Raw genomic sequence first — 26,514 nt, 5'->3', positions numbered from 1 at the left:
TATCCCTTTGATCTAAGAAGGAAGAGTTAGTTACGGTGTTTCATGTTAAAAACTTGGCAGACTGCCCGGATGTTTTCTTTTAACAGCTGAATGAGCAGATAAGTCTCTCCAATTGTTATATGAAAGAATCAGCAAACTCTGCAATAGAGTTTGTCAGGGGGGTTGAATCAAGATCACGATTTTTTAACGATTAATTGTGCAGCTCTACAGCAGGGACCATTGGCTCCCGCTGCTATCAATCAAATCCTGTGACACGGGAGCTGGGCCAAGTGCTGCTGTCTGTGTCAATGGACGCAGTAGCAGGACCCGGGTGCGTGCCCGCTTAGAGGAAAGCGGCTCTCCGTGGGGGTACCCGATAAAGAGGAGGAGCACCAACAGGGGACCCCAGAAAAGGAGGATCAGGGCCACTCTGTGCAAAACCCTTGCACAGAGCAGGTAAGTATAACATGTTTGTTGTTTAAAAAAAAACAAACAGACCTTTTACAATCACTTTAAAGTGTTACTAAAACAGGGCCCTGCATTCACTATATCTAGTCTCCCACAGTACACAGAACATGGAAATGCAAAGGTCTGCCTCTAGCAATATTCCATTTTTTTTACCAAGAGACATTGGGGGTTATTTACTAAAGGCAAATCCACTCTCACTACAAGTGCACTTGGAAGTGCAGTCGCTGTAGATCTGAGGGGGACATGCAAGGAAAATAAAAAACAGCATTGTAGCTTGCACGTGATTGATAAAATCAGCAGAGCTTCCCCTCATTTCAGATCTTCACCTCAGATTTACAGCGACTGCACTTCCAAGTGCACTTGTAATGCAAAGTGGATTTGCCTTTCGTAAATAACCCCCATTGTGTAACAAGACATAGTAAATCACTAATGGGGAAACGATCAGCTTCAGGGAGCCTACTGGCAATACTAGTGACCAGTCTTTTTTGCCTTTTCCTTGCATTTTTTTGGCATTTATACTCGCCTAGGTGGATGCAACATCGATTTTGATGCTGCATCTGTTCCCAGCTGGTTCTGCACGGAGAGTGATCAGACACCGCTGCTCAGCTCTCCCCTCCACTCTGAGCAGAGAGCCATGACCATCAGTCACCACGGTCTGCTCTCCTCTCCAGAGCTCGCTGAGGGGGGGGAGGGTGTTTGAGAAGGGCTGGCTCAGTCCCTGAGCGGATTGCTGAGAGGCTGAGCCAGCTGCTGATCCAGGCTTCTCAGTGGATCCCAACCATGTGGTCGGGATCCGTTCAGAGCATAAACCGAGTCTGTGACATCAGCCGACAGCGGGCTTTAACTCTAGCTTAAAACGGGTCACAGGAGTGAAGAACGAACTGCATTCCTGTGATCCATAGAAGTACAGCCAAAGAAGCTGTGGCTATATTTCTCCTTTTTTAATGTCTCACTTTTATTTGATCTCTTTGTAGTTCTTTACTCCTACATGTTATTACTTTTTTGTTGGTAAATGCCTTATAAATAGTAGTAGTTTCTGTAGCACCCTCTACCAATAGGTAGGTGCTACTAATAGGTTTTTTCTAGAAACTGTCAGCAAAGGCAAATTTAGGCAGGCCTATGCTGAAAGCTAGGCCTGTCTGTTTTGATCTGGGGGCTGGGAGTGGTCAGAGTAGCAGTAGCTGTGACCACCTGTGCTCTAGTTCTGTGGCACCTTCCCTGCTTCCAGGGAGAATGTTCTGGCAGGCAGCTCATGTGGGAGCCCTGACCAATCCCCATCTGGTATTGGCAGGGGGTGGGCCTTCTATATAAGCTGAGGTAACATGCCACTAGGGAGAGATGTCGGCTGAGTGAAGTGGAGGATGGAATACTAGGCAGCGGCAGGAGGTCATCCCCATCTGGGGGGGAGGGTGCGCCGATCGCAGGAGGAGGCCCAGGGAGAGCTGTGAGGGAACTTTGCCTCTACATGGTCATTGACATGGTCTTTATCATCACACAGTCGTTGATAAAGAACTCCTGGAGCAGAGGGGCAGGTGAAGTTGTCGGAACGTATGGTCCGGTCAAGTTCTCCATCAAGGACTCAGGGAGGTAAAAAGTCAGTGAGTGTTACCACAGTGGAGGGCTGGATGTGCCAGGAAGTCTGTGAGGGAACTTTGCTTCTACACGGTCATTGGCACAGTCTTCATCATTTACATGGTGAATGATGGGGAGTACTGGATCAGAAGAAAGACTGTGGGGTGATGTGTCAAATCGATGTGGCCTGAGGGCACAGGATTTGCAAGCTGGGCTGGCTGGGAACAGTAGTCCACCATCCATGAGAATGCTTTTAAACTACTAGGCCTCCGGGGAGAGGTACTGCAGGCCTCAGGCTTAGTAGCAACGAGCAACCAGAGCCTGCTTAAGGACTTGTTTGGAGTGGGTCCTTACTGCTTAGTAGAAGAGGATGTGGCACTAATTCACTTAAGGATAGGTTTTGTGCAGGAGGAAAGAAGTTCTGGGACCCATCACTCTTACACGGTAAAGAGTGGTGTCCTCAGGCTTTACACTGTGATGGATGGGGAATTCTCAGAAGAAATAGTCTGCAGGAGCAGAGGAGGAGCAAGCGGAGGAGTAAGCAGAGGAGGAGCAACAGTCTGCATAGTGGTGCAGGAGGAAATTCATATCAATCATAAATGCACATCATCTCTTCGGGCTCTAACTATGTGCTTATGTGTGTAATCTGTAAAATATGATGGCAATTGAAACATTCTATTGGCATCCCATATACCCTTTTCCCCAACCAAATTGTACCCCCCCCCCAATAAACAAAAAACAAAACCCGCAAAAGACTGTTCATTGTCTCTGCAAGTGACATATGAAGTCTGGCAGCGGGGTGAATTGGTGGATTGTCTGTTACTAGTGGCAACTACACCGCTACATTTCTCTCATTGAAAAGGCTGGTTTGTGAGCTCATATTGGAGTGGTCTATGCTGGCGCAAGTGTCTTTCCACAGACCTGTATTGTAGAAAAGAGGAGGGGGTGTCTGAATAGTTTTGAGAACTGACTGCAGAGTGTAGTTGATCTAACTCTAGTTACCATTGAGCTGCACACTGACACCCTTAACACCTGCTGTGACAATAAAGTGTAGGTGTCTATCAGACTAGGTTGTAGAAGAAAATGCATAGATGCATAGGGAGAGTATACAAACTTCCTGTATGTACTGTGCTTGGTGGGATCTGAACCTAGAATCCCAGTGCAGCCAGGCAAATATTTTACTATATTGCTTCTGTACTGGTTAACCAGTTAGTCATCCTATTCCAGTTTTAATAAATCTCAAGCATGTATTTCTTAATAAAATCTGGTTTATATCACTTCATATTTTCTTTTCTCAGGGCACAAGGCATAACTCGTAAGGCGTACAGAGGATAGGAACAGATGGAAAGCTGTTCGGGCTGCATGGAGTCAAGCTATGTCACTGCATGCCGGTGTCCTTTCATGCCAGATGGGGTTTATTGAACACATGACATATTTCTCTGGGATATGACTGTCAAGATGCCGTCTGGTAACTCGCAATCCCCGGAGGAGTCTAAAGCTCTCCTGTCTCAAGAGAAATTGAAGGGTAAAAGTCCTTATCATGTTGCACCTCTCTTCCCGCATCGAGCTGAGAGGATTGTCATCACCCGAAGTGACAGTGTTCCAGAAGAGAATGTACTGCAGATCACCATCACAGAAACGACCATTATTGAGTCTGACTTGGGAGTTTTCAACTCTAAAGCCCTCATCTACCTCACATTATGGTTTTTCTTCAGCTTTTGTACCCTATTCCTCAATAAATACATCCTCACCTTATTGGAGGGGGAGCCGAGCATGTTAGGTAAGCTTCTGTGGATTGCTAATATCATATCACTTGAAACTAAGAGTGTTTACAGTTTTACAGCACTAAGTTTTAAAGCGTATCTAAACTTAAAAATAGAAATTTCATATATTGCAATTTACCGTTCCTTAGATGAAGTGCCTGCATTAGTTTTCTGTTTTACAGGCTTTTTTTTTTCACCTGGTGATTTTGCAAATAACACACTTCCTGTCCCTAGGTGACAATGCTCCACTCCTCCCAGAAATAGTCACTGACCAAAAAAAAAAAAACTGTTAATCGGCCACCCACTCCCATCATGCCTCAGTTTTTTGCTACTGTTCTAGGAGAATGGATGTCTTTTGCCCTTTTCTGCAGTCAAGATTCTTCATTAATGCTGAGCTTAGGGGGTTCCTAGATGCAGTTTTCCAGATCAGGTTGGCTAATCCTCCACATAGCTTTGGAACCCGTATCCAGACTCTGCCATGAAGAAAATGCAGGGATCATCTGTTATGTGACCCTTTGGGCACTGGGCTTTGCTTGGGATACTTTCCAGATCACCTAATGTATTGTGTACGCTGCAGAACGCTTCACAGGTCCAGGACTGTGCTACACCTGCGGTTGAAGCATGTCCCTGAAGACCCCTTGAGGTATGCTTGCTTGAGGGGAAAAGATTACCTGTAAGGGGCTTGCCCCCTGAGTATTGCTGGCACCTGTTACGCTTGTGGCCGCAGGGCACCTTGCTGAACTCTGGTAAGGTATGTCAGAGTTTTGCCCTTTTGGGAGCTATTGTGTGTGTGTTTTCACTGTTATTGCCACATCATAAGCTTGAATTTATGTTGCTTGTGCACTTTTACAGTGCCTGTGCAGCTGTCATCTGTTACTGCACACACGGCTCTGACTACCTGTTCCATGCTCACTCACTGCCATTCTCGCCTTCTGCTGTGTACTGTGTCATCCTCCTTTCCTAGAACCAGACATCAGGTTTCTGTCTGCCGCCTACAGGCACTTGGTCACAGATGGACAGATAGCTCTCTCTGCACCTGTGACTGTTTTTGTGAGTAACCCCTTTGAGGGACTATGTGACCTCTTTGTGACAATGTCGGATCATTGAAGCAGAGGGAGTGGTCCTATGGGCCCTCTCAGCTCATGATCCACCTACAGCTTAGGGGGGAAGCCTGCTGTGTGCCTTGCCTTGAGCTGGAGGCCAACAACCTGGACAGCGATCCCCCTCATGTCTGGTGGAATCCCTATTACCTCCCAAGCATGACTCCTTCCTCTACTTTAGCCAGGGAGAAATTTTCTGCTCCTATGTCAGACTTTATGACCAAAAACACATTCATGATAGAGGATTCAGAACACAGGGGATGCAAGCAAGTTTCTTCACACTTTTCTTCAGACTCTAATTAGCCTGTAGCTGTTGTTCCTCTAGGCTCTAGAATTCTCTAGAATTACTAGCATGGGCTCAATATACAGTCCCCTACCTGTCAAAATCTTCCTAGTAGATTGGCTCATGAAACTGATTTGGTATAGTGACTGGCCTAATCCTTAATAGTTCCTTAAGAAGTGCTGCATTCCCTTTTGTTGACCCAGCTATTTCCTGTCTTATTAAGAATCTGACCATACCAGAGCAGGACATTCCATTGTTTAAAGAACCTGTTAATAAAAGACTTGAAACCCCTCCTAATGTCTTTTTTTCCCAAGCAGGTCCTACCCTTCAACCGGTTATTCCGGTCATGTCCAGCTGCAAGACCTTGACAGTATGACCCAAGGATATGCCTGGGCACCAGAGATCCACCCTTACTGGTCCCTTTGGAGATTTTGCCTGTAGCCATGTACTATTGTGTTGATGTGCTTGCAAATCTCATGCGCCTTCTGTCTGTGCATATGCAGAGCACTCTTTGGCTCAAATGCTGATCTGTAATCTGTGTAAGAAGCGCTTGCTGTGTATGGTCAGACTGGAAAATCCACCGCATCTGAAACTAAGAAGACTTCCTTTTGTTTCTCATAGTCTGTTAGGCCCTAGGCCAAACCTGGGACTCCATTCCATCACAAGACTTGGACTCCCAAAGCCTCCAAGCTGCGACCAAAGTTTTATAAGTGGGGGGGGACATTTGTTGGCGGTTGCTACCACCTGATCTGAAAACATCTCAGACTCCTGGATAATGGATGTAGTGTCTACGCGTTACATGCTAAAATTTCAAGCTCTACCTCTGCCTGCTTCATGTTGTTTAACCTGCTAATGTCCATGCAGAGACCAACAGACCTCCACACTGCTTTGGCACAAATCTTCTCTCAGGGAGTCATCATTTCATTGTTTTAACTCCAACCTGTTTACTCTCCCCAAAGCAAAAGTGGGCATTTGCCCTAGCCTGGATTAAAAGGCCTTCAAGTTCACCCGTTCAAGTGCAAAAACTTTGTATTGAATCTATCAGGTCAGTCATTGCCTCTTTCCACCCAGGGGACTTTATGGCCTAGGTGAACATCGAGAATGCGTTCTTGCATATCCCTATCTATCCAGCATGCCAGCTAAACCTGCATTTTACAGTGGGCTTATAAACACTACCCGTTCATATCCTTCCCATTTGGCCTGTCTACAGCTCCTTCAGTATTCTCCGAGGTGCCTAGACTCTTTGCTTACTCTTCCTCATTCCCAGGGCATCCCTATAATTGGATACCTGGAGGACCTTCTCCTGACAGCACAGTTTATTCAAACCTGGTCTGTCAATGTCCATCAAACTATGCAGACTCTACAGTGGTTTGGTGGGGTCCTGAAATTTTTTCATGATGGTTCTGGGCTTTATGAATGCCTTCTTTGGGGCAGTCTGGTATGCCTAATTGTATTTCAGACTGTTGCAGCTCAACATTTTGGCTGGGTGGGACCAACAGGAAAATTCTCTAGACAATCACCTGTGCCTGATGCCCAGGAGTGGGCTGTCCTTGGCTTGGGGGTTAATGAATCTGTGGCTGGAGTCTGGAAGAGCCTCACAATGGACGCCAGTCTGACGTCCTGAGGAGGAGTAATGCCCTGTACACACGACCGGTTTTCCCGTCGGAATAAACTCTGAAGGTTTTTCCGACTGAGTTCCGCTCAAGCTGTCTTGCATACACACGGTCACACCAAATTCCGACCGTCCAGAACACGGTGACCTACAACACGTAGGACGGGACTAGAAAACGGAAGTACAATAGCCAGTGGCCAATAGCTTCCGTCTCCTACTTGCTTTAGAGCATGCGTCGTTTTTGGTACGTCGGAACAGCATACAGACGAGCGGTTTTCCCAATAGGAATTGGTTCGGAAACATTTAGAACGTTTAGATGTTCTCTTTCTAGGTCCGTCAGAATTTTCGACATAAAAAGTCCAACGGGGCATACACACGATCGGAATATACGATGAAAAGCTCCCGTCAGACTTTTTCTGTCGGACATTCCGCTCCTGTGTACACGGCATTAGACACCCTTTCAGTGCGGGAGACTTTGTCACCGAAGGAAGCGTGCCCTGATCGTGTTCGGCAGTTGGCGCTTTTTTTTCCGTTGGGGTCGGCGGCTGACATTCGTGACTTTTTTTTTTATGGACTTGTCACAAACTGTCTTGTGTTTTTATTTAATTTTGACTTTCTTTAGTTTAATGGATAGGGGTACTATTTACCCCATACTCATTCACATGGGGGGTGGGGGGGTTATCTGGGACCTGGGAGCCTTCCTGTTTATGATAAGCTACCCCTCGCACCCCCACAACCACTGGGCCAGGGTTGTGGGGAAGAGCCCCTTGTCCTCATCAGTTGAGGGCATGTGGCCTGGTATAGTTGGGGGTGGGTTGCACCGCTAGCTAGTGTGGTATGGTTTTTAAGGGGTCCCCACACAAATATAAAAAAAAAAAAAAATATATATATATACATATATATACGTATGTATCTATCTCCAATGCCAGCTCATTTGTTTACATCCTGTTGTGTCGCTGGGGAATTTTGGCACGCTTTCAGAAAATGCATTAAAACTGCTTGATGCAATATGGCAAAGCGCCAATAACCCACACACAAGTCGTAGGTACACTGCTCTACACCCATGGTGTGGGAAAACCACATTGCATCAGTATGAAAGTGCCCTTGGGGTTCATGCACACTGCTGCTCCTAGCTTTGGGCACTTTTTTGCCTAAGCCTCTGAGCTCCCCTCAATAAAAGGCTTTGTGTTCTTGCACACATAAAGCTTTTAGAGGAGTTTAGGAGCGTCAAGATGAGTTTAAGCACTTTGGCATTTTTTGTGCCCAAAAGCTCCTCTCCTGAACCCAGAAGAATCTAGGTTCAGTAGAGAAGCTTTTGGGCACACAAAAGTGTCTAAATGCGCCTTGACGCTCCTATGCGCTTGGCGCATTTAGTGCTTGAGCATTTCTTAATTTCCGTGGCCAAAATTAAATTACAATTCTGGCCAATGAAATAAATGCCCAAATGCGCCTGAGCGCGTTTGAAAAACTGTGGCTTAGGTATGTTTTTAATGCAGATTTTTCCTGTCAGAAGAAACTGTTTACAATAAAACAGTGTGCATGATGCCTTGGTGCCAACAGAGAAAATGCTCACCATTAGGGCAGCACAGTGGTGTAGTGGTTAGCACTCTCGCCTAGCAGTAAAAAGGGTCGCTGGTTCAAATCTCAACCACGACACTACCTGCCTGGAGTTTGCATGTTCTCCCTGTGCCTGCGTGGGTTTCCTCCGGGTACTCCGGTTTCCTCCCACACTCTAAAGATATGCTGGTAGGTTAATTGGCTTCTGTTCAAAAATTGGCCCTAGTATATGAATGTGAGTTGGGGACCTTGGATTGTGGGCTCCTTGAGGGTAGGGACCAATGTGGGTGTACAATGTATGTGTGGAGTGCTGCATGAATTGGCAGCGCTATATGGGTGCCTTAAATAAATAGGGATGATTGTAGATACGCACCCACACTGACTCAGGTTGAACTGGATGGACTGGTGTCTTTATTCAACCTTACTAACTATGTAACTATGTAGTAAAACACTAAAATAAAACACTTTATTATAAAATTAAATAAAGTACACGCAAACAAACTGTTGAATTAGCCCTGACAAAGCAGCATTTGAAATCGCATGAAATTCCACCCACATCATCCACTGATCCAATTGCAGCTATTCTTTGTACAAAACAGCATCTGACAGCAGCGGCCTTCACCAGCTCACACATCTGGACACTGTAGTGCTTCTCACCCACTTACTGAAAAGAAAGCTGTTCCTTAGTACATAGATCTCCACAGTGTTGGTGAGTGACAAACAAGTGTGCGCAGGCTTTTCCCAGAGTTGTCATAGACTAGATGGCTAATAGAACCAGCTTGGCAGAGCTGGTAAAAAGGGAGATTGGAAAGAAGAGTGATTTTGCATAATTTAAAGCTGAATTCCTGGCAAAGATTTACACAACTCTGCTCCTGTCCGGCAAGGCAGTAGACACGATTTTTTTTCTTTGCCTTAAGTAGGTAACAATTGCAGGTCTTCTGCTTCTTCCTCTTCTAGCCTGAGCTCGGCTGTACAGGGGCCTCAAGAGGCTGATACCAAGTGAAATTCAGGTCCTAATATTTCTTGTGTTTTTAAGAAAAGATATTTTATATATAAATGAATACAGTCCCTGTTTCTATTTCAGGTGCTGTACAAATGCTGATGACCACTTTTATTGGCTGCATCAAGATGTTCATTCCCTGCTGTCTGTACCAGCACAAAGCACGACTCAGTTATCCTCCAAACTTTCTAATGATCATGCTGTTTGTTGGTCTCATGAGGTAAATTTACAAAGTGGTGGTTATTACTGTACAGGGTACATTTCCAGGGCAGTGTAACTTCTACTGCGGGAGAGGGTAATCTGGGACACCTTCTATGGACAGGGGTGCATTCTCTAACACCTGTATAATGGAAGAACTGACCTTTATCTCAGATTCTACATGTTTAATGTATCTATTCACTATTCCAGCATTTGTACCCAGCTCTAAGGCCCCTTTCACACTTGTGCGATCTGAAAGCCGTGCGACTTTGACGTGACTTGAAGCAGTGCCTGTATAATGTTGAGGTCTAGGTACCTTAAGTCGCCTCAAAGTCGGACCAAAGTAGTGCGAGACTACATTGAAGTGACTGCGACTTGAAGTTGCACAGATATGAATGGTACTCATTGAAAATCATGGAGTATGACTTGTCATGCGACTTTGCAGTCCCAAGTTGCAAAATAAATCGCACAAGTGTGAAAGGGGCCTTAGACTTTAGATTGTTTGTCTGATCAATGCAGAAAACTGTCACCTAGTTTTGTAGCACATCTCCTTTCCCACAGCAGAACTCTAGGAGGTGGATGTCTGAGCTAAATTCACTCCTCATCTCAATATTATCCTACCGCTCTGTGTACATGAGCAGTTTAGGTTTAGGTCTTTTGTTTTTGTATCACAGTGTACAATTTATTAGTTAGATTTTAAATGTATATGTTTTTGAGCTGGGGTATGCTCAGAGGCTCTATGTTGTAACTCTCTCTATTTGTCTTGAAAATTCAATAAAAAGTATTTAAAAAAAAAAAAAAAAAATTTACAGGAGGGTCTGAGATTGAAGCATCACATTGAAAGTTAATCATCCAGATATAGATTTATTCCAAACTGAGATAAAATCTTGTATCACAAAGCTAACGCATTTCTGGGGTCAGAAAGCATAAACCAGCTGCCGACGGACTTTAATGCATGTCCAGCTTAAGTGCCTCACGACCGCCTATGTACCGGCTAAAAAACAAAGGGGCTTTACCGTCTACAAGCTGCACATATGTGTCACTTGGTGGCTGCTGATTTCAACCACTCTTGGAAGACAGCCCTTGGTTCCCCCCCAGAATTCAGAACTTTTCTTAAGGGATTTTCGGGGCAGGCAGAAAGGGTTTAAAAGCCACATTCAGTCCAGTATGTACAATCTCTTTCTCCAAGCCCGGATGAGTGAGGTGTTTTCTGAGATTTGAATGTGTTGGCTTTGTGATAATAAAGCCTTTTATCTTTGTTTTTAACAGATCTGTATCTTTTTTTTTTTTTTTTTTTTAACCCTCCAACCCCATCCCGCCCATCCCGCCCATCCCAAAGTCCAGCAGGAGGGCTTCCTTTCCCAAACAAAAGTTGGCTTCCCAGCCAAACATGAGGGTAACGTGCAAGAGGCGCTCAACCTCCTACTACAGGCTGATACAAAATACAGAAAAAGGAAAAGTAGTCAGTAATCCGGCAAGGATAACAGGTGTAGATCTCCCGGGTCCCCGGGGGCACAAACTTCAGATCTCGGCGATGTGAAGTGTAACCATCCATCCCGGATCATGACAAGCGTTGGCTCCGAAAGTATTCAGCCTAGTCTCTTCCATGAATGGCATGTCGAAATAACAGTGAGAAGACAATCTCAGTCCCCGCCATCCCCATTCCCCGTCCCACGGTATGGCGGGGGGGGGGGGGAGCAGGATAGGAAGAACAGTCCCACCGGGCCATCCCAGCTCAGATGAGCATATCTTGGGAAAGGTACATCTGCAGGGCTGCCATAAAAGTTTTAGGTAATAATGGCCCTGTGCACCTCTCCAGAGGTGTATGTATGTGTCAGCCTGAGAGGAGGGATCACAATTAGGTCTCGGACCCCGCATAAGGGGGGCTATTTGGTTCCTCCTCTCTCTTTTAAAAGGAACTTGAAGGGAGAGCAGGAATATCACGAGGAGCAGCTCCTGCACAAAAGAGTAGGCTATTCCCAAGATTGGTCAGCTATACATAGTGTTATATAAAGCGAAGTTATGGCTGACCCGCTGAGTCGGATTATTCAGCTAGGGGGTAGCCACTGCGGGGAAGACTATACAAGTACATAAGGAGGGGAATCCTGAGCCATTGCTTAAAGGCTAGCATACCTGGGATAAGCTAACCGGGGAGTGTTTCAGCCCACTTTGCAGCCTCTCTGGGTGATTTAAAGAACTGGATCCTCTCTCCGTCTTGAACTCATGTCATGCTCATCTGCTCTGTGGTTTTGCACAGAGCGGTCCCTTTCCTCCCCTTCTTGGGTCCCCCCAGTGCTCTCGGCTCTTAGAAGCGCCTTTCCTATAGTGGCACACGCGCGGGCTCGAGGCCAGGCTGTCTGTGTCTATTTACACACACAGTGCACCCAGGCCCCGCCCCCTACTCCACTATGTCCACAGAGTAAAGAGAGCAGCACTGCTGCTCTCGGGCACAGTGCTGGATTGAGATCAAGCTCATGTAAGTATTTAGGGGGTGCTTGGGGGAAGCTGATCATAGGATTTTATCTTAATGCAAAAAATGCATTGAGATAAAAAAAACCTTAAAGGGTTACTAAACCCACAACCGTAAAATCAGTCTGTATATGCAGTAAAGTATGCTTGTTATACTCACTGTGGAACCTAAGGGGCTAATCCTCTGCATTGTGTATAAAGGCTGTGTGATCCTGTCTTCTCTGATCCTCCCCTTCTTCCACTGTCCCCTAATTATTTCCTGATAATGCAGAGGCTAGGGGACAAGCTGCACATGCTCAGTTTGGTGTGTATTGCTAGAGATTGTTTTTTTTTATTTCTTGGGGGAGTGCATATGATCAGCACAGGGCAAATCAGCACTGTCCAGACAGAGGGTCAGGGGAGAATGAAAACTCCTCCTACAAGCTTTACTAGGAACTGATACAAGTCACAAGGCTGCTATATACTGCTGATGAGAAAAAGGTATTTAGCAGTTTATATTTACTAAAATAATTACATTTCCATGTTCTGTGTACTGTGGGAGACCAGATATAGTGAATGCAGGTTCTGGGTTTAGTAACACTTTAAAGTAGAAGTTCAGCCAAAACCTAACAATCTCTAAATCTACTTGCTGTCACATTCTAAGCCTAATCTATCTACACCTGTAAAGAAGAAATCGCTATACTTATCTGTTCTGCAGCCACTCCAGTCCTACGCTGCACACGCGGCTTCTCTGTGTAGGCGTGTGCAGGAGAGGCAGCCGACAATGGAAGCCTCATGGTAACTCTATGGGTGATGTCACTTCCCAGTTATTTCCCAGCTTTTGTCGGCTTTCTCCAGCACACAGCATCTGTCGCTGGAGCCTGGACTGGATTGGCTTCAGAAAAGGTATGTATAGCAATTTTTTTTTCTCTTTACAGGGTTAGCTAGATCAGTTTTATAATGTGGTTGGGAGTGGATTTAGCATTAATGTTTTTGGCTGAACTACTGCTTTAAGCCGTTAAAGTCACTTTAAGCAATATAACAATTTTAGACCCCTGCCTGCTCTTAGTGGCATTCAGAAGCTGGCATCCCTGGCCTAGGACCTCACTGTTCTGTCCAATGACTGAACTCTATTTGTCCTGGAGGAAAGCTGATTGCACACTGGTGTTTTATCTTCATGCATTCTATGCTTTAAGATAAAAGCCTTCTGTGTGCAGCAGCCCCCCTCAGCCCCTCTAATACTTACCTGAGGTCCCTCTCTGTCCAGCGATGTCCACGAATGTCTCAGCCATCTGAGATTCTCTCTCCTGATTGGCTGAGACACAGCAGCGATGCTATTGGCTCCCACTACTCTCAATCAAAATCAGCTAGCCAAAATGGGGAGAGAGGGGGCGGGGCTCCTTGTCTGAATGGACACAGGGAGCTGTGACTCGGCTCAGGTGCACCCCATAGCAAGCTTCTTGTTGTGGGGGCACTCGACAGGAGGAAGGGGCCAGGATCACAGAAGAGGGACCCAAGAAGAGGATGATTTGGGCTGCAAATTGACTGCAACAGAGCAGGTAAGTATAACATGTTTGTTATTTTTTAGGCAAAAAAAATAGACTTTAGAATCACTTTAAGGTATGACATCAATTCCCTAAACTGCATTGTTTTTCGTTTGAGATATGCCATCATATTCATTGTTTTACAGATTTTCCACTGTGGTCCTAGGTCTTGTCAGCTTGAAGAACGTGGCAGTATCTTTTGCAGAAACTGTTAAAAGTTCAGCACCTATTTTTACAGTTATAATGTCCAGGCTGATACTGGGAGAGTACACTGGTGAGTACATGATTACTTTTACTGTATACTACATATTTCATCTCAGTTGTACAAAAACCAAAACGTCTTTTGAAAGGATTTTAAAGAATAACTACACTTTTGCAGAAAGTACAGTTACTCTTTGTACCCCCTTGCCCAAACTAACCCACCCTTCCTTCATTGCCTGTCTTAGATACATGCTATACTGTATTGGGCAAGCACTGTCCGCAGGACTCTTCAGCACCTTCAGCCAATGTGTTCTTTGCCATGTTTGCGCAGTAGAACCCCCTTAGGCTTCTATCAGCTAATCTCCTGATACCACTTGGAAAATAGTCACATAGAAGTCGATGGGGTTCTAGTGCTCAAGTGCAGTCATGAGGAAGATGCCTGCAGTCATCTGATTCAGGCAAGTATATTGTGCAGGTTTGCAAGGAGGGGTTAGTTTAGGTCTGCTAGGTCTAGGTGTAAAAAGATAATTGTTCTTTCTATTAAAGTATAGTTATTCTTTAAAAGGAAACTTCTTCTGAGAGATGTAGAGTGCTGCCATTGCTGAACTCTCCCTAATTTGCTACTTGCCAAGCTTTCATGCGGACTTTCTGACTTTATTACTCTGACACAATAACCCAAACAATAATGAAAATCGGGAATCCTGGCTTTTCTGCAATCATGATCTGGATCAGTCACTTAAAGGCAACTAGGATTTTCTGAAAGGGATCAACCATGGATGGCCCACTAAACATGGATTTCTTTTATTTGAGATTTACAGAATCCATTAAAGCCATTGTCCTCAGGCTTTTGATGCTTTTGTCATGTGATTTTGTGCTGTGGAGCCTTGTTTCTATGCTTCAGTACATAGGTTGCAGTGGTAGCGTGGTTCCTGAACCAAAAAAATACATTCAGCTGTACATTTGCAAGCTCTCTTTTGTGCTTTTTTGGTGATAAGGGAAAAGAGTAGTGATTAAGATTTAGCCTGCAGTGTGACTGGATACAGAAAATAAATACCAGCATGAAAGCTACAGGCGCTATTGCTGGGTTGTGGTTGTGTGTTGCTGTGTTTTTTAATCCTCATTTCCTTAGAACTTTAATATTCTTATTTTGCAGGAATGATGGTGAATCTGTCCCTTCTGCCAGTGATGGGTGGTCTTGCACTCTGCACTGCAACTGAAATTAGTTTTAATGTTCTTGGCTTCTCTGCAGCCTTATCTACAAACATCATGGACTGGTAAGATCATTGTATTATTATTATTATACAGGATTTATATAGTGCCAACAGTTTGCGCATCGCTTTACAACGTGGGGGCAGACGGTACAGTTACAATACAGTTCAATACAGGAGGGATCAGAGGGCCTGCTTGCTAGAGCTTGCAATCTATAAGGGTGGGTCAAGTGGAATACTTGACCCTCCCTTCGGAGACTGGGCCGCAGGGCAGTATTCCAACATGACAACAACCCCAAACACACCTCCAAGATGACCACTGCCTTGCTAAAGAAGCTGAGGTTAAAGGTGATGGACTGGCCAAGCATGTCTCCACATTTAACCTCCTGGCATCCGCGCTATGGACGAATGACGGCCACAGCGCGGACCTGCATTCCTGGGAGGCCGTCATATGACGGCCTCCCCTGTGCACGCTATCTGCGCGCGCCCTACAGGGCGCGCGCCGGGCGTGCTGTGATCACCGAGTGACTGAGACTCGGCTGATCACCGATCTAAGTAAGGGGCCGGTCCCGGCCCCTTACCGTGTGATCAGCTGTCAGCCAATGACAGCTGATCACATGATGTAAACAAAAGATCGGTAATCGTTTTTTTTTTTTACTCACGCTGACAGCGTGAGTAGAAAAAAAAGCCGATCACCGGCTAGGATGTGAGGGACGTTGGTCCCCAAGTGGAAGAGGCACATCTGCCTCATCAGTGCCAACTATAAGTGCCACCTAATAGTGCCCACAGTGCCACCTAACAGTGCCAACAAGTGCCACCTATCACTGCCACCCATCAGTGCCCATCACTGCCGCCTCATCAGCGTACATCAATATAGTATATATAGTATAACAAAATATAAAAAAATAACAATTTAAAAAAAAAAAAAATTCAGTTTTTTACATTTTTTTAACAAAAAGTAAAAACTGCAGAGGTGATCAAATACCACGAAAAGAAAGCTCTATTTGTGGTGAAAAAATGGTAAAAATTTCATTTGGGTACAGTGTTGTATGACTGCGCAATTGTCATTCAAAGTGCGTCAGCGCTGAAAGCTGATAATTGGTCTGGATAGGAGGGGGGTTTAAGTGCCCGGTAAGCAAGTGGTTAAGCCCTATTGAGCATCTGTGGGGCATCCTCAAACGGAAGGTGGAGGAGCGCAAGGCCTCTAACATCCACCAGCTCCGTGATGTCGTCATTGAGGAGTGGAAGAGCACTCCAGTGGCAACCTGTGAAGCTCTGGTGAACTCCTTGCCCAAGAGGGTTAAGGCATTGCTGGAAAATAATGGTGGATGCACAAATTGACACTTTGGGCCCAATTTTGACATTTTCACTCAGGGGTTTACTCACTTTTGTTGCCAGCAGTGTAGACATTAATGGCTGTATGTTGAGTTATTTTGAGGGGACAGCAAATTTACACTGTTATACAAGGTGTACACTCACTACTTTACATTGTAGCAAAGTGTCATTTCTTCAGTGTTGTCACATGAAAAGATAGAATAAAATATTTACAAAAATGTGAGGGGTGTACTCACTTTTGTGATATACTGTATATGGAGAGATCACCTGGAATACAAGCTTGTACTCCAGAGAGCACCATATGGTCGAATAGGAGTGCATGAGTGGACCTAGCCAGTAAGATATTGACAAGCAATTGCTGGATCAGGGGCAGGTGAGTATAAAGTTGTGGCTGGAAGACCACAACATAAGTGTAACTTCACCTTTTGGTGGTTTTTCTCTATAAATTATGCTCATGGGCTGCATGTCAGGCTCAATGAGTTGTAAAGCAGGGATGAGGATGATAAACCAGAGTATAGTTATTTGAAACTGTGGCAATTCCCATATGTGTGCCTTGCCGGGTTTCCTTTAAAGGAAAACTCATTTAAAATCAATTGGGGTATTGCTTGTAATGGGTTTCAGAGGTATTCTTTGATCAAATTAGCATCAAATGGACAAGGCTATTACCGTTTGCCACTTAAATAAAGAAAATAATTGTTTTATTTCAGTTTGCAGAACGTCTTTTCAAAGAAGCTTCTCAGCGGAGATAAGTACAAATTTTCGTAAGTATAAAATGCTTTTTGACTTATGCGTATTTCCCATATAGATGATGGATCACATAGATTATCACAACATTCTACAGAGAATTTTCTGTTAAATGTTATGAGAACAGCAGACACTAGCATGTGCATTTCTGAGTATTTTATTTTTGCTTTGTAGGTGCATCTGCCAAGGGAATTACTAACATACTTCCTTAAGGAGATGTGTGGTTAGGTGTGTCGCAAAAGGTGACAGCAGCTGCTTGCTCTTAGGGGTGCTCATACAACAGGCATTCACGTAGGCTGGATTCAAGCTAAAATCTGGTAGCTCGGAGTATGCTTACATTGCATATATAGCAGAATGATGCACAGCATCAACATATTATGCAACTACTGGGTCATGTTTTCTTTCCATTTGTTACTGGCTCCAGCAGTTTAGAAAGGAATGATTTGTTCATTTGAGTGCTGTGTTGGCCTGATATCTCAGGGGTGGGACTCAGGGCCGTCCCTACCACTAGGCGAAGTAGGCAGCCGCCTAGGGCGCACTGCCACCTGGGGCGCAGCCACGGTCTCTGTCTCAGTGAAGCTCCAGGCGTGTGTGAGCTCTCCCCTGTACAGTGCCGGGCCGGCTGTCCCGGGGACACATCCGCTGCGTGCCGCCAATGTCCCGCTGAACGCCCCGCTGTCACATCTCCTCACACAGGAATATCTCACAGCGCCTTTGCTCCAGTGTGTCCCTCTGGTGCGGCTCTGTGTAGCGGAGGGGCGGGGCTCGGTGGAGATAGGAGCATTGAAAGAGGTGCAGCGTCTGTTATCTGACCTCCCTGCCATCAGGGACACCATGGAGCGGCTGGATGGCGGCGCTGGTGGGACACCTAAGCAATACTGCCTGCCCAGCGATGTAGAGAGCCCTGATGTGACCGTCGATGAAGCGCAGAGGTAGGGAGGAGGATTGATCCTCCTCATCTACATCAAGAAGTGTATGGGGGAGGGGGTGAGTAATGCAGCAAATAGGAGTCAGGTAGGTGGGCCAGTGTATGGGTCAGGTAGGTGGGCCAGTGTATGGGTCAGGTAGGTGGGCCAGTGTATGGGTCAGGTAGGTGGGCCAGTGTATGGGTCAGGTAGGTCACAGGTTACAAGGGCAGTGCAAAGGGGGTGGAGTCAGGGGCGGGTCCAAGTGGGTGGCAAAATTAGGTTTCACTTAGGTTAGCAAAAATCCTTGCACCAGCCCTGGTTGGGAGGACACTTTTTTAACATTTTCTTTTTAGAGGCACAATGCTGATCTAGTGTAGTTTCCATGTTATGCTTTGATGCATGAAATTTTAGAGCTTTCTAAATAGAAAGATGACCCCCAATATGTTGCCAGTTATGCGCCATAATCCGCATAGTAAAAACTATTTTTCTTTCTCGTACATCACGGGACACAGAGCTTCAGTAATTACTGATGGGTTATATAGGGCATCACTAGGTGATTGGACACTGGCACACCCTAGACAGGAAGTTCAACCCCCTATATAATCCCTCACCTCAGTTTTTTCGCCAGTGTCTTAGGTGTTGGTCACGAGTAAAGATGTGCTGTACTGAGCTCCAAAGGAATATTCTATACTGGGGCAAGCCATGCAACCGGATCCATTCAAAGTGTCTTTTCCAGGCCAAATTGGATGGTACCCGGGCCTCGTGTCTGAAGAAACGAGGTTTACCTGTAACGCTTCTCTTTTTAGAGAGCTTGACCCCAGGATCCAGTATTTGTTTTTTTCAGCCATATCCCTGGCGGGGTGCTTTACGGGCCCAGAACTGGGGATCCCCCTATTCAAGGGGGCCCCTGTTTTTGAAGGTTTTTCAAACGGAGCCCACTATGAGAGGTGAAGATTGGGTCTGTTATACAGAACCCTGCAGCTGGATAAGGTAAGGGAGACTCCTCAGGAATTTTTTAATTCTAGTAGGTTTTCTCCTTTAAGTAAATGTATGCTATGCCTATTGTCGGCTGTCAAGAGCACATACCTTTCATGCTAGTTCCATCTGTCTCAGTGTCCACGCTGTACGCTCCTCCAGCCAGGCTCCAGGTAGGATTGGTAATGGGGTTTTTTTTTCCTTTAGGGATTCTCCCCCCATGGCTTAGGGGGGCCGTGGTGAACCTGAGCAAGGAGCGGTAGTATACCGCACCACCCGCCGCCGCTACCGCCATTTTCGGCAGGTTCCCATCCACCGGCCCTTCTCTCTCCTCCGCCCCAGCCTCCCCTCCATGCTTGTCCCGAGCGCATGTTTTTGAAAAAACGAGGGAGAGGGGTGGTCGGAGGAGGGGGCCGAGCATTAACGCGACGTCCGGCGTGATTAAACGCCCACATCGCTGGCTACACTAGCTATAAAGTGCACTCTCTTTCAGTTGTACAGAGCTGACGGACGCATGTGAGATGGAACACAGGCATTTCCCAGGCAGCATTTACTTAGGCACCAGACTGGGCATTGGTAGCAGCCGCAGTTGCTGAACTACATCACTCAGCAGTCAGTGCATTTTTGTGCAACCTCTACCTTTGTTGCTTGGCACTATCGGTAGGAGAGGTACAAATACCCCGAAAAATAGGGGGTTTTGGGGGATCTCCCTCAGGCTCTGAGGACCCTCCCCCTCTGCAGCACCTTCCCCCCCTGAAGGACATGGGATAGCTGGCCAGGGTGAGCCGTCAGGGTCAGGGGCTGCATCTGCTTCTGGCACTTCAGCCCCTGTATACATTACGCAGGAGGTTTTTTCCTCAACCATTAATGGATTAGAGGAAAGACTAATGGCCATAATCGCATCTTCACTCAGTGGAAGAAAACGCACTAGGTCGCCCTCTGTCACCCAGGACCCTCAAGCAGAGGATCTCTGGGGAAAAAGGAGAGGAATCCCCCTCAGAGGATCGGGATGAGACTAATGATTCCTCTTCTGAGGAATCAAGTGGAGAAGGGCCCTCTTCAGCTTCTCAGGATGAGAAGGTGTTGGTGCAAATTCTTGCTGGATTGGTCTGCTCCACATTCAAGTTACCCGTATCTGAGTCAGTTAAAGAACCCTCCTTTTTTTTGGGTTCGCTGAAGCCTCCTCAAACTACACATGCCTTTCCTGTTCATAGTTTACTGTAAAAGCTTATTTATTCTGGGTGGGATCACCCAGATAAACATTTTTTTCAGCCTAAAAAGTTTGCAACACTTTATCCTATTGAGGAAAAATGTACTAAGATGTGGGGTATACCGGCAATTGATGCCGCCATTTCCTCTGTAAATAAAAGTCTGACTTGTCCTGTCGACAATGCTCAAATGCTTAAGGATCCAACTGATAAGAAATAGGAATTCCTGTTAAAAAATGTCTTCTCCTTGGCAGGTTCAGTAGCTCAACCTGCAGTGGCAGCAATCGGAGTCTGTCAATACTTGAGAGACCATGTTAAACAGGTCCTCAAAGTTTTACCTGAACAGCAAGCTAGGGGGTTGGCCAACCTACCAGCGGCTTTGTGTTTCGCTGTTGATGCCATCAGAGATTCTATCGTCCAAACCTCTCGTCTTACGCTTGGGTTGGTGCATATGCGTAGAATCTTATGGTTGAAAAATTGGCCAGCCGAATCACCATGTAAGAAGCTTCTGGCCGGATTTCCTTTTCGTGGTGCAAGGCTGTTCGGAGAGGATTTGGACAATTATATCCAGAAGATCTCTAGTGGGAAAAGCACACTCTTGCCAGTTAAGAAAAGGAGTAAACGTCCCTCTTTTAAACGGGCTCTGTCCCCAGTGCCAGGAGCATCAGCCTCCAGGCAGTCGCGACGGCCTCCTCCGTCAGGCTCAAGGAATAAATCTCAGAGTCAACCCCAGGGACAAAAGAAGTCCTGGGGGAGGAAGCCTACTAGACAAGATGCTAAAGCCTCTTTATGAAGGAGCGCCCCCGCTCGCTCGGGTGGGGGGAAGACTGCTACAGTTCTCAAGGCTCTGGCAGGAAAATTTCCAGGACAGATGGGTGATCTCCACGTTAACTCTAGGTTACAAACTAGAGTTCAGAGAATTCCCCTCTCTTCGTTCCCTCAGATCAAATGTACCCAGAGAAAAAGAAGTCTCTCTTTCTAGCGTTGGAGCGACTATTGTCGCAAAAGTTATCGTGGTTGTTCCCACAGAAGAGCAGGGATTGGGGTTTTATTCAAACCTTTTCACAGTACCAAAACCAAATGGAGATGTCAGACCCATTCTAGATCTAAAGGATCTAAACCGATTCCTAAAGATTCGGTCCTTTCGCATGGAATCAATCCGATCTGTAGTCTTCATCCTACAAGGAGGAGAGCTTTTGGCCTCAATAAACATCAAAGATGCGTACCTGCATGTACCTATTTTCCCTGCTCATCAAAAGTACTTGCGTTTCGAAGAAGAAAAACGACACTTTCCGTTTATAGCTTTGCCTTTCGGGCTAGCCACTGCACCTTGGGTGTTTACAAAGATCTTAGCTCCTCCTCTGGCCAGATTAAGGGCCCAAGGTATAACAGTAATAGAATACCTAGACGACCTGCTCTTGATAGACCGGTCGGTAGCCCGCCTGGACCAGAACTTGGTCACCACAGTTAATTCCTTGGAATACCTAGGTTGGATTCTCAACTTAGAGAAGTCTTCTTTAAAACCAGTAAGAAGACTAGAGTATTTGGGCCTGGTCATAGATACAAGTCAAAAGAAGGTATTTTTACCCCAGGCAAAGATCAGTGCCATAAGGGAACTGATTCAGGTAGTCAGGGCAAAGAAGGGTCCTTCTAATCGCCTTTGTATGAGGCTGCTGGGAAAGATGGTGGCTTCATTCGAAGCAGTTTCCTATGCTCAGTTTCATTCAAGACTGCTGCAACACAGTAACCTGTCTGCCTGGAACAAGAAGGTGCAGGCATTAGATTTTCTGATGCGTCTGTCTCCTACAGTACGTCAGAGCCTCAGTTGGTGGTTAATACCCAACAAGATCGACAAGTTTGTGGCAAGAACAAGGGATCCTCTTGCATGCGGGACAGATGCGTTGGTGACTCCGTGGCATCGGTTCTCACTGATTTATGCTTTGCCTCCTATTCTGCTACTGCCACGACTTCTTCGCAGGATCAGGCAGGAAAAGAAGTCGGTACTTCTGGTGGCCCCAGCTTGGCCCAGAAGAACTTGGTATGCAGAAATGGTAAAAATGACAGTAGGTTCCCCGTGGACCCTACCGTCATGTCCAGTAAATTTGACGGTTTGGCTATTGAAAACCACGTTCTGAAGAGTCGTGGGCTTTCAGGTCCTGTGATCTCTACCTTGATCAATGCAAGGAAACCAGCTTCCAGAATGATTTATCATAGAGTCTGGAAAGCTTATGTCTCCTGGTGTGAATCCAGGGGTTGGCATCCCAGAAAACATCATCATTATTATTTTTTTTAAGATTTTAGTTCTGCGCAGAGAAGGTTACAACGAACACTGTATTTCTGGTAGGGTCAACAGGTATTTTTCTGTACTTGCCTAAGAAAATAAAAAAGCATGCAGCTACCACATCTATGAACTGTAAGCAGCAATATTTTACATTTTTGTGCTTGGGTTTAGATATACTTTAAGAAGGCTGCACACCCAAGTCACCTGCAAACCCAAGTCTTCTGCTGGCTTGACTACCTAAAGCCGTCCATAGATGGAGCGATTTGCAGGAAAAATAATCGCTCAATTCCCCCCATCAACACATCTAAGTACCTTATTCTTAATTGATATACAGCTGTCACATGACCCAGCTCTTTCCCAGCCTGTCTGCAGGGAAACATAAGCAGGAGGAGCTTCTAGTCCTCTGCTGCTGGTCACATGTTTTAAATTGACATACAAATATATATTTGAAATTGAATCTTTACTACTTTGTTGCAATGACATGGTGTGGACGGATTTCTGCCTGTGTCTTAGAATAGGAGAGAGGTGAAGGCTCCATAAATCTACATATAATATCCCAACCTCATTGTGTTTAGCTGGTTATTGGGCACGAAGGGGGAGGGAGTGGGCTGTCATTTACCACTGTGTATACCCACGCATGTATGACTCTCTAGTCACATGGGCTGCTCATATGTGACAGGAAATGCTCAGCATTGTAATAAATCATTTACTGATAGTGTGTGTGTGTTTTTATGATGTGGGTTTAGTAACACTTTTTAAGTTATCTATTCTGTTTGCTGTGCTAATTTGATTCAATTTTAAGCTACTGTATATTGCCCTTTTTGCCAAAGTAGTCCCATGTGAACATGATGGATAAAGGTTTCTGTTGTAGCTACTGCAACTGTTCAGTCTTCAGCTGTCATTTAGCAATTTATAGCAAATCTCTGGTTTGTATGAGAAACATTCTCTTTATCCTTCCTCAGGTATATTAGGCATTCTTTTCTTGGTTTATAATCTTGTTTTGTTTGTTTTTCTGTTTTTTTTTTTATATATATATATATACAGACCCCCTGAGCTTCAGTTTTACACCAGCGCTGCTGCTGTAATCCTGTTAATCCCAACTTGGATTTTTCTAATGGTAAGTAGTGAATATTTCTGTTAAGGCCAAAGATATATAGGCATTATGTGAAAACAAATGTATGTTTTTTTTAATATTCTTTATTTATTCGAAAGGAGGCAGGTAATCCAATATCATATCACTTTCCATATACACCTTTGCTTTTAACTACCATACATTTTGTGCCAATTTAATAATCTATAATTATAAAAGCATGTATATATACGTCTTCATTTACTTATACTTATATGTGTATATCCACTCAAAAGAAGAAAGGAATCCTCCCTTTCTTTTTATATTTTAACAAAAACCTACAAAAGTAAATAAATCAGTAAAAACCCACAAACCCAAGACAAAAGACAAAAACAAATCAGAAACGAAAGAAGCAAAAAAAAAGGAAAAAGGGGGGAAGGGGTCATCCTCCGTTCCCCGAGGAGACGGGCGTACAAGGTGAAAACACACCAACATAGGGCCCATCATTCCCCAGACGCACTCCCCATTAGTCTCCTCCCTTCTTCTGAGTATACAAATTGATCCCAGTCTGCCCATGTTCTAGTGTATTGCTTTTTTCTGTCTTGTGCTGACATTACAAGATCCTCCATAATCCCGATGTTCCTTACCCTATTTAAAGTAAATAAACAAAAACACCAAGCGCAATAATGTTCTAACGTGACATAAACAATCAAATAAGTGTAAATCAAATGTATGTGAATGCACGTGCAATTAATTAAATAAAAATTGTTAGATTGACAATGATACCAAGCTGCTATCAATTATATAGTGGTCAGAATCCCCTAAAAATTAAAACATATAACATAGATTGATGCGCTCTGATACAAATGTGAGAAAATAATTTTTTGTGCTAAAAAACCAATGTGAAAAAAAATTGCTACCAAATCGCTAAAAAATCGCATATATATAAAATCGTAAATATATGAAAAAATCGCAACTATTTAAAACTGTGTTCCTCCAGTTATACAAATCCACTGGAAGTGGTGCGATATCTCCAAAGTAAACTAAGCAACAATTGTGTATAGATATACTAAAAATGCGTTTGCAAATAGTAATCAATCCAAATTAGTGCCAATAAATAAATAAATTAGATATATTCCCTGTGATAAGTGTTGAATCCTCCATAATAAAAAATAAGTAAATGATATGCTTATAAAGGTGCAATATATATTCAATTGATGAGTATAAATAGTGCCAATAGAATCTGATTAAATAAAGATGATTAAATTAATGAGATAGGATAAGTAACAGGCGACAGTTCAGTCCTTAGTAATCTGGGATATCTGGATTCTTGCAGTACTTATTTGTTCACCCTCTGAGCTATTTCTTCCACATCCACAATGAATGGTAATTTTCTCAGTATCAAGTGGTTTTATGTAAAATAAACAAAGAGAGAAAACATTGCGCAATATTGTTACAATAAAAGTTCACAGGCAAAACAGCACAGTGATACACTCACGTGTGCCTGACTTGTTTTAAGCATGCAGATAAGCAGATCTCAGCTGGTTTGTAAGGACAAGGCTTGCTACGCAAGCTGCTGCTGCTTGATACAATGTATTCAGCAGACTGTGTCCTAGGCTCCTCCCACGCGTTGCATCACTGACACGTGACTTTCTCAAGGCTGTATTGCTTTTTTTCTGTCTTGTGCTGACATTACAAGATCCTCCATAATCCCGACGTTCCTTACCCTATTTAGCCACTGAGCAATGAAAAGAGGTTTGGGATCCCTCCAGCTAAGAGTAATACAGGCTTTAGCTGCATTGACCATGTGACATAACACAGATTTTTTATATGCCTGCCGGGGAATTTGTGAACAATGAAGCAGAAAAAATGTGGGGTCGTCTGATATGGAAAAACTGTAAACTTTTGAGATATCCTCTGAACCTCCAGCCAGTATTGTCTAATCTTAGGACAGGACCAAAATATGTGAAATAGTGTCCCCCCGATCCTCTCTACATCTCCAACAATGGTCTGAGGCCTCTGGAGAAAATTTACTTAGCCTTGCCGGGGTGTAGTACCATCGTGTCAGTAATTTATAATTTGATTCCTGAATCCGTGTGCATATTGATGAGTTCAACGAAAGATAGATAATATTCTGTCGTTGGGCTGGGCTAAAGGTCCTATCCAGATCTCTCTCCCATTTACCAAAGCCTGGCATCACAAAATCTTCTGAGGGCATGCTAAGCAAGGCATATATCTTTGAAATCGTCCGAGGGAGGGGTTCGTTTCCATCGCAATATGACTCAAAGTTAATTGACGCTGATAATTTATCAGTGGTCCCAGAGACCTAAGAAAATGACGTAGCTGCAACGCCTGCCAAAGATTTATTTCATACCGGCCCCCCGGTTGCGTCAATGTGGCCACCGTGGGCCAATTCTCGTGATCCAGAAAGTGCGATGCCTGAAAACAGCTCCTCTCTATTAAATTCTTAAACGCCCCTAATTCCATACCTGGGGGGAAACTAGGGTTTCCTAATATTGGGAACAAGGGTGATTGTGTCGTGGAAAAATTAGAGTTCCGACAGAGCCCAGATCCCATTCTCAGTGTAGGGCCTATAATAGGATGTGTTTTAAGAGGGACGGGTAGGGCTGCATAGCACCAAGGTGCTCTACCCAAAGGTATCGGGCTAGATTGATGTTCTATGTCTATCCAAAGTTTGAATTCCCTATGTCTGCTCCAATCGATCATCCTGCGCAGATGGGCTGCTTGATAATATTTAAATGCGTCTGGGGCAGCTACACCGCCAAAGCACTTGGGTAGCGTCAAAAGACATCTACTAATCCTGGGGCGTTTATTCGCCCATATAAATTTAGTAAAAAGAGTGCGAATTTGACGAAAAAAAACTGCCGGTATAACGATAGGTAATGCCTGAAAAAGGTACAGGAATTTTGGCATGATACTCATTTTGATAATATTACATCGGCCAAACCACGAGTGTAGCCCCTGATTCCATTTATCCAATAATGCGTTGAATAATGGTGGAAAATTTACCGCAAAAGTATTGCCCAGGTTTGATGGTATA

At 44.7% G+C, this 26,514-nt stretch overlaps 1 protein-coding gene across 2 annotated transcripts in view; it reads left to right on the top strand.

The window, feature by feature from the left end:
• SLC35E2B (solute carrier family 35 member E2B) overlaps nt 1–26,514 on the top strand; it is a 96,523-nt gene that overhangs the window by 37,891 nt on the left and 32,118 nt on the right. For both annotated transcript variants that reach the window (XM_073602930.1, XM_073602931.1), the window contains 6 exons: nt 3,318–3,799; nt 9,419–9,554; nt 13,671–13,798; nt 14,879–14,999; nt 16,976–17,029; nt 23,429–23,501. In XM_073602930.1, coding sequence (XP_073459031.1) covers nt 3,466–3,799; nt 9,419–9,554; nt 13,671–13,798; nt 14,879–14,999; nt 16,976–17,029; nt 23,429–23,501 — 846 coding nt within the window. In that variant the 5' untranslated portion in view covers nt 3,318–3,465. The remainder of the gene's footprint in view (nt 1–3,317; nt 3,800–9,418; nt 9,555–13,670; nt 13,799–14,878; nt 15,000–16,975; nt 17,030–23,428; nt 23,502–26,514) is intronic.

The sequence above is a fragment of the Aquarana catesbeiana genome, linkage group LG10 (genome assembly GCF_042186555.1).
Source record: "Aquarana catesbeiana isolate 2022-GZ linkage group LG10, ASM4218655v1, whole genome shotgun sequence".
NCBI classification, from domain to species: Eukaryota; Metazoa; Chordata; class Amphibia; order Anura; family Ranidae; genus Aquarana; species Aquarana catesbeiana.
Note: the sequence above shows the minus strand (reverse complement) of the source record. Positions and strands in the feature narration are given on the sequence as shown.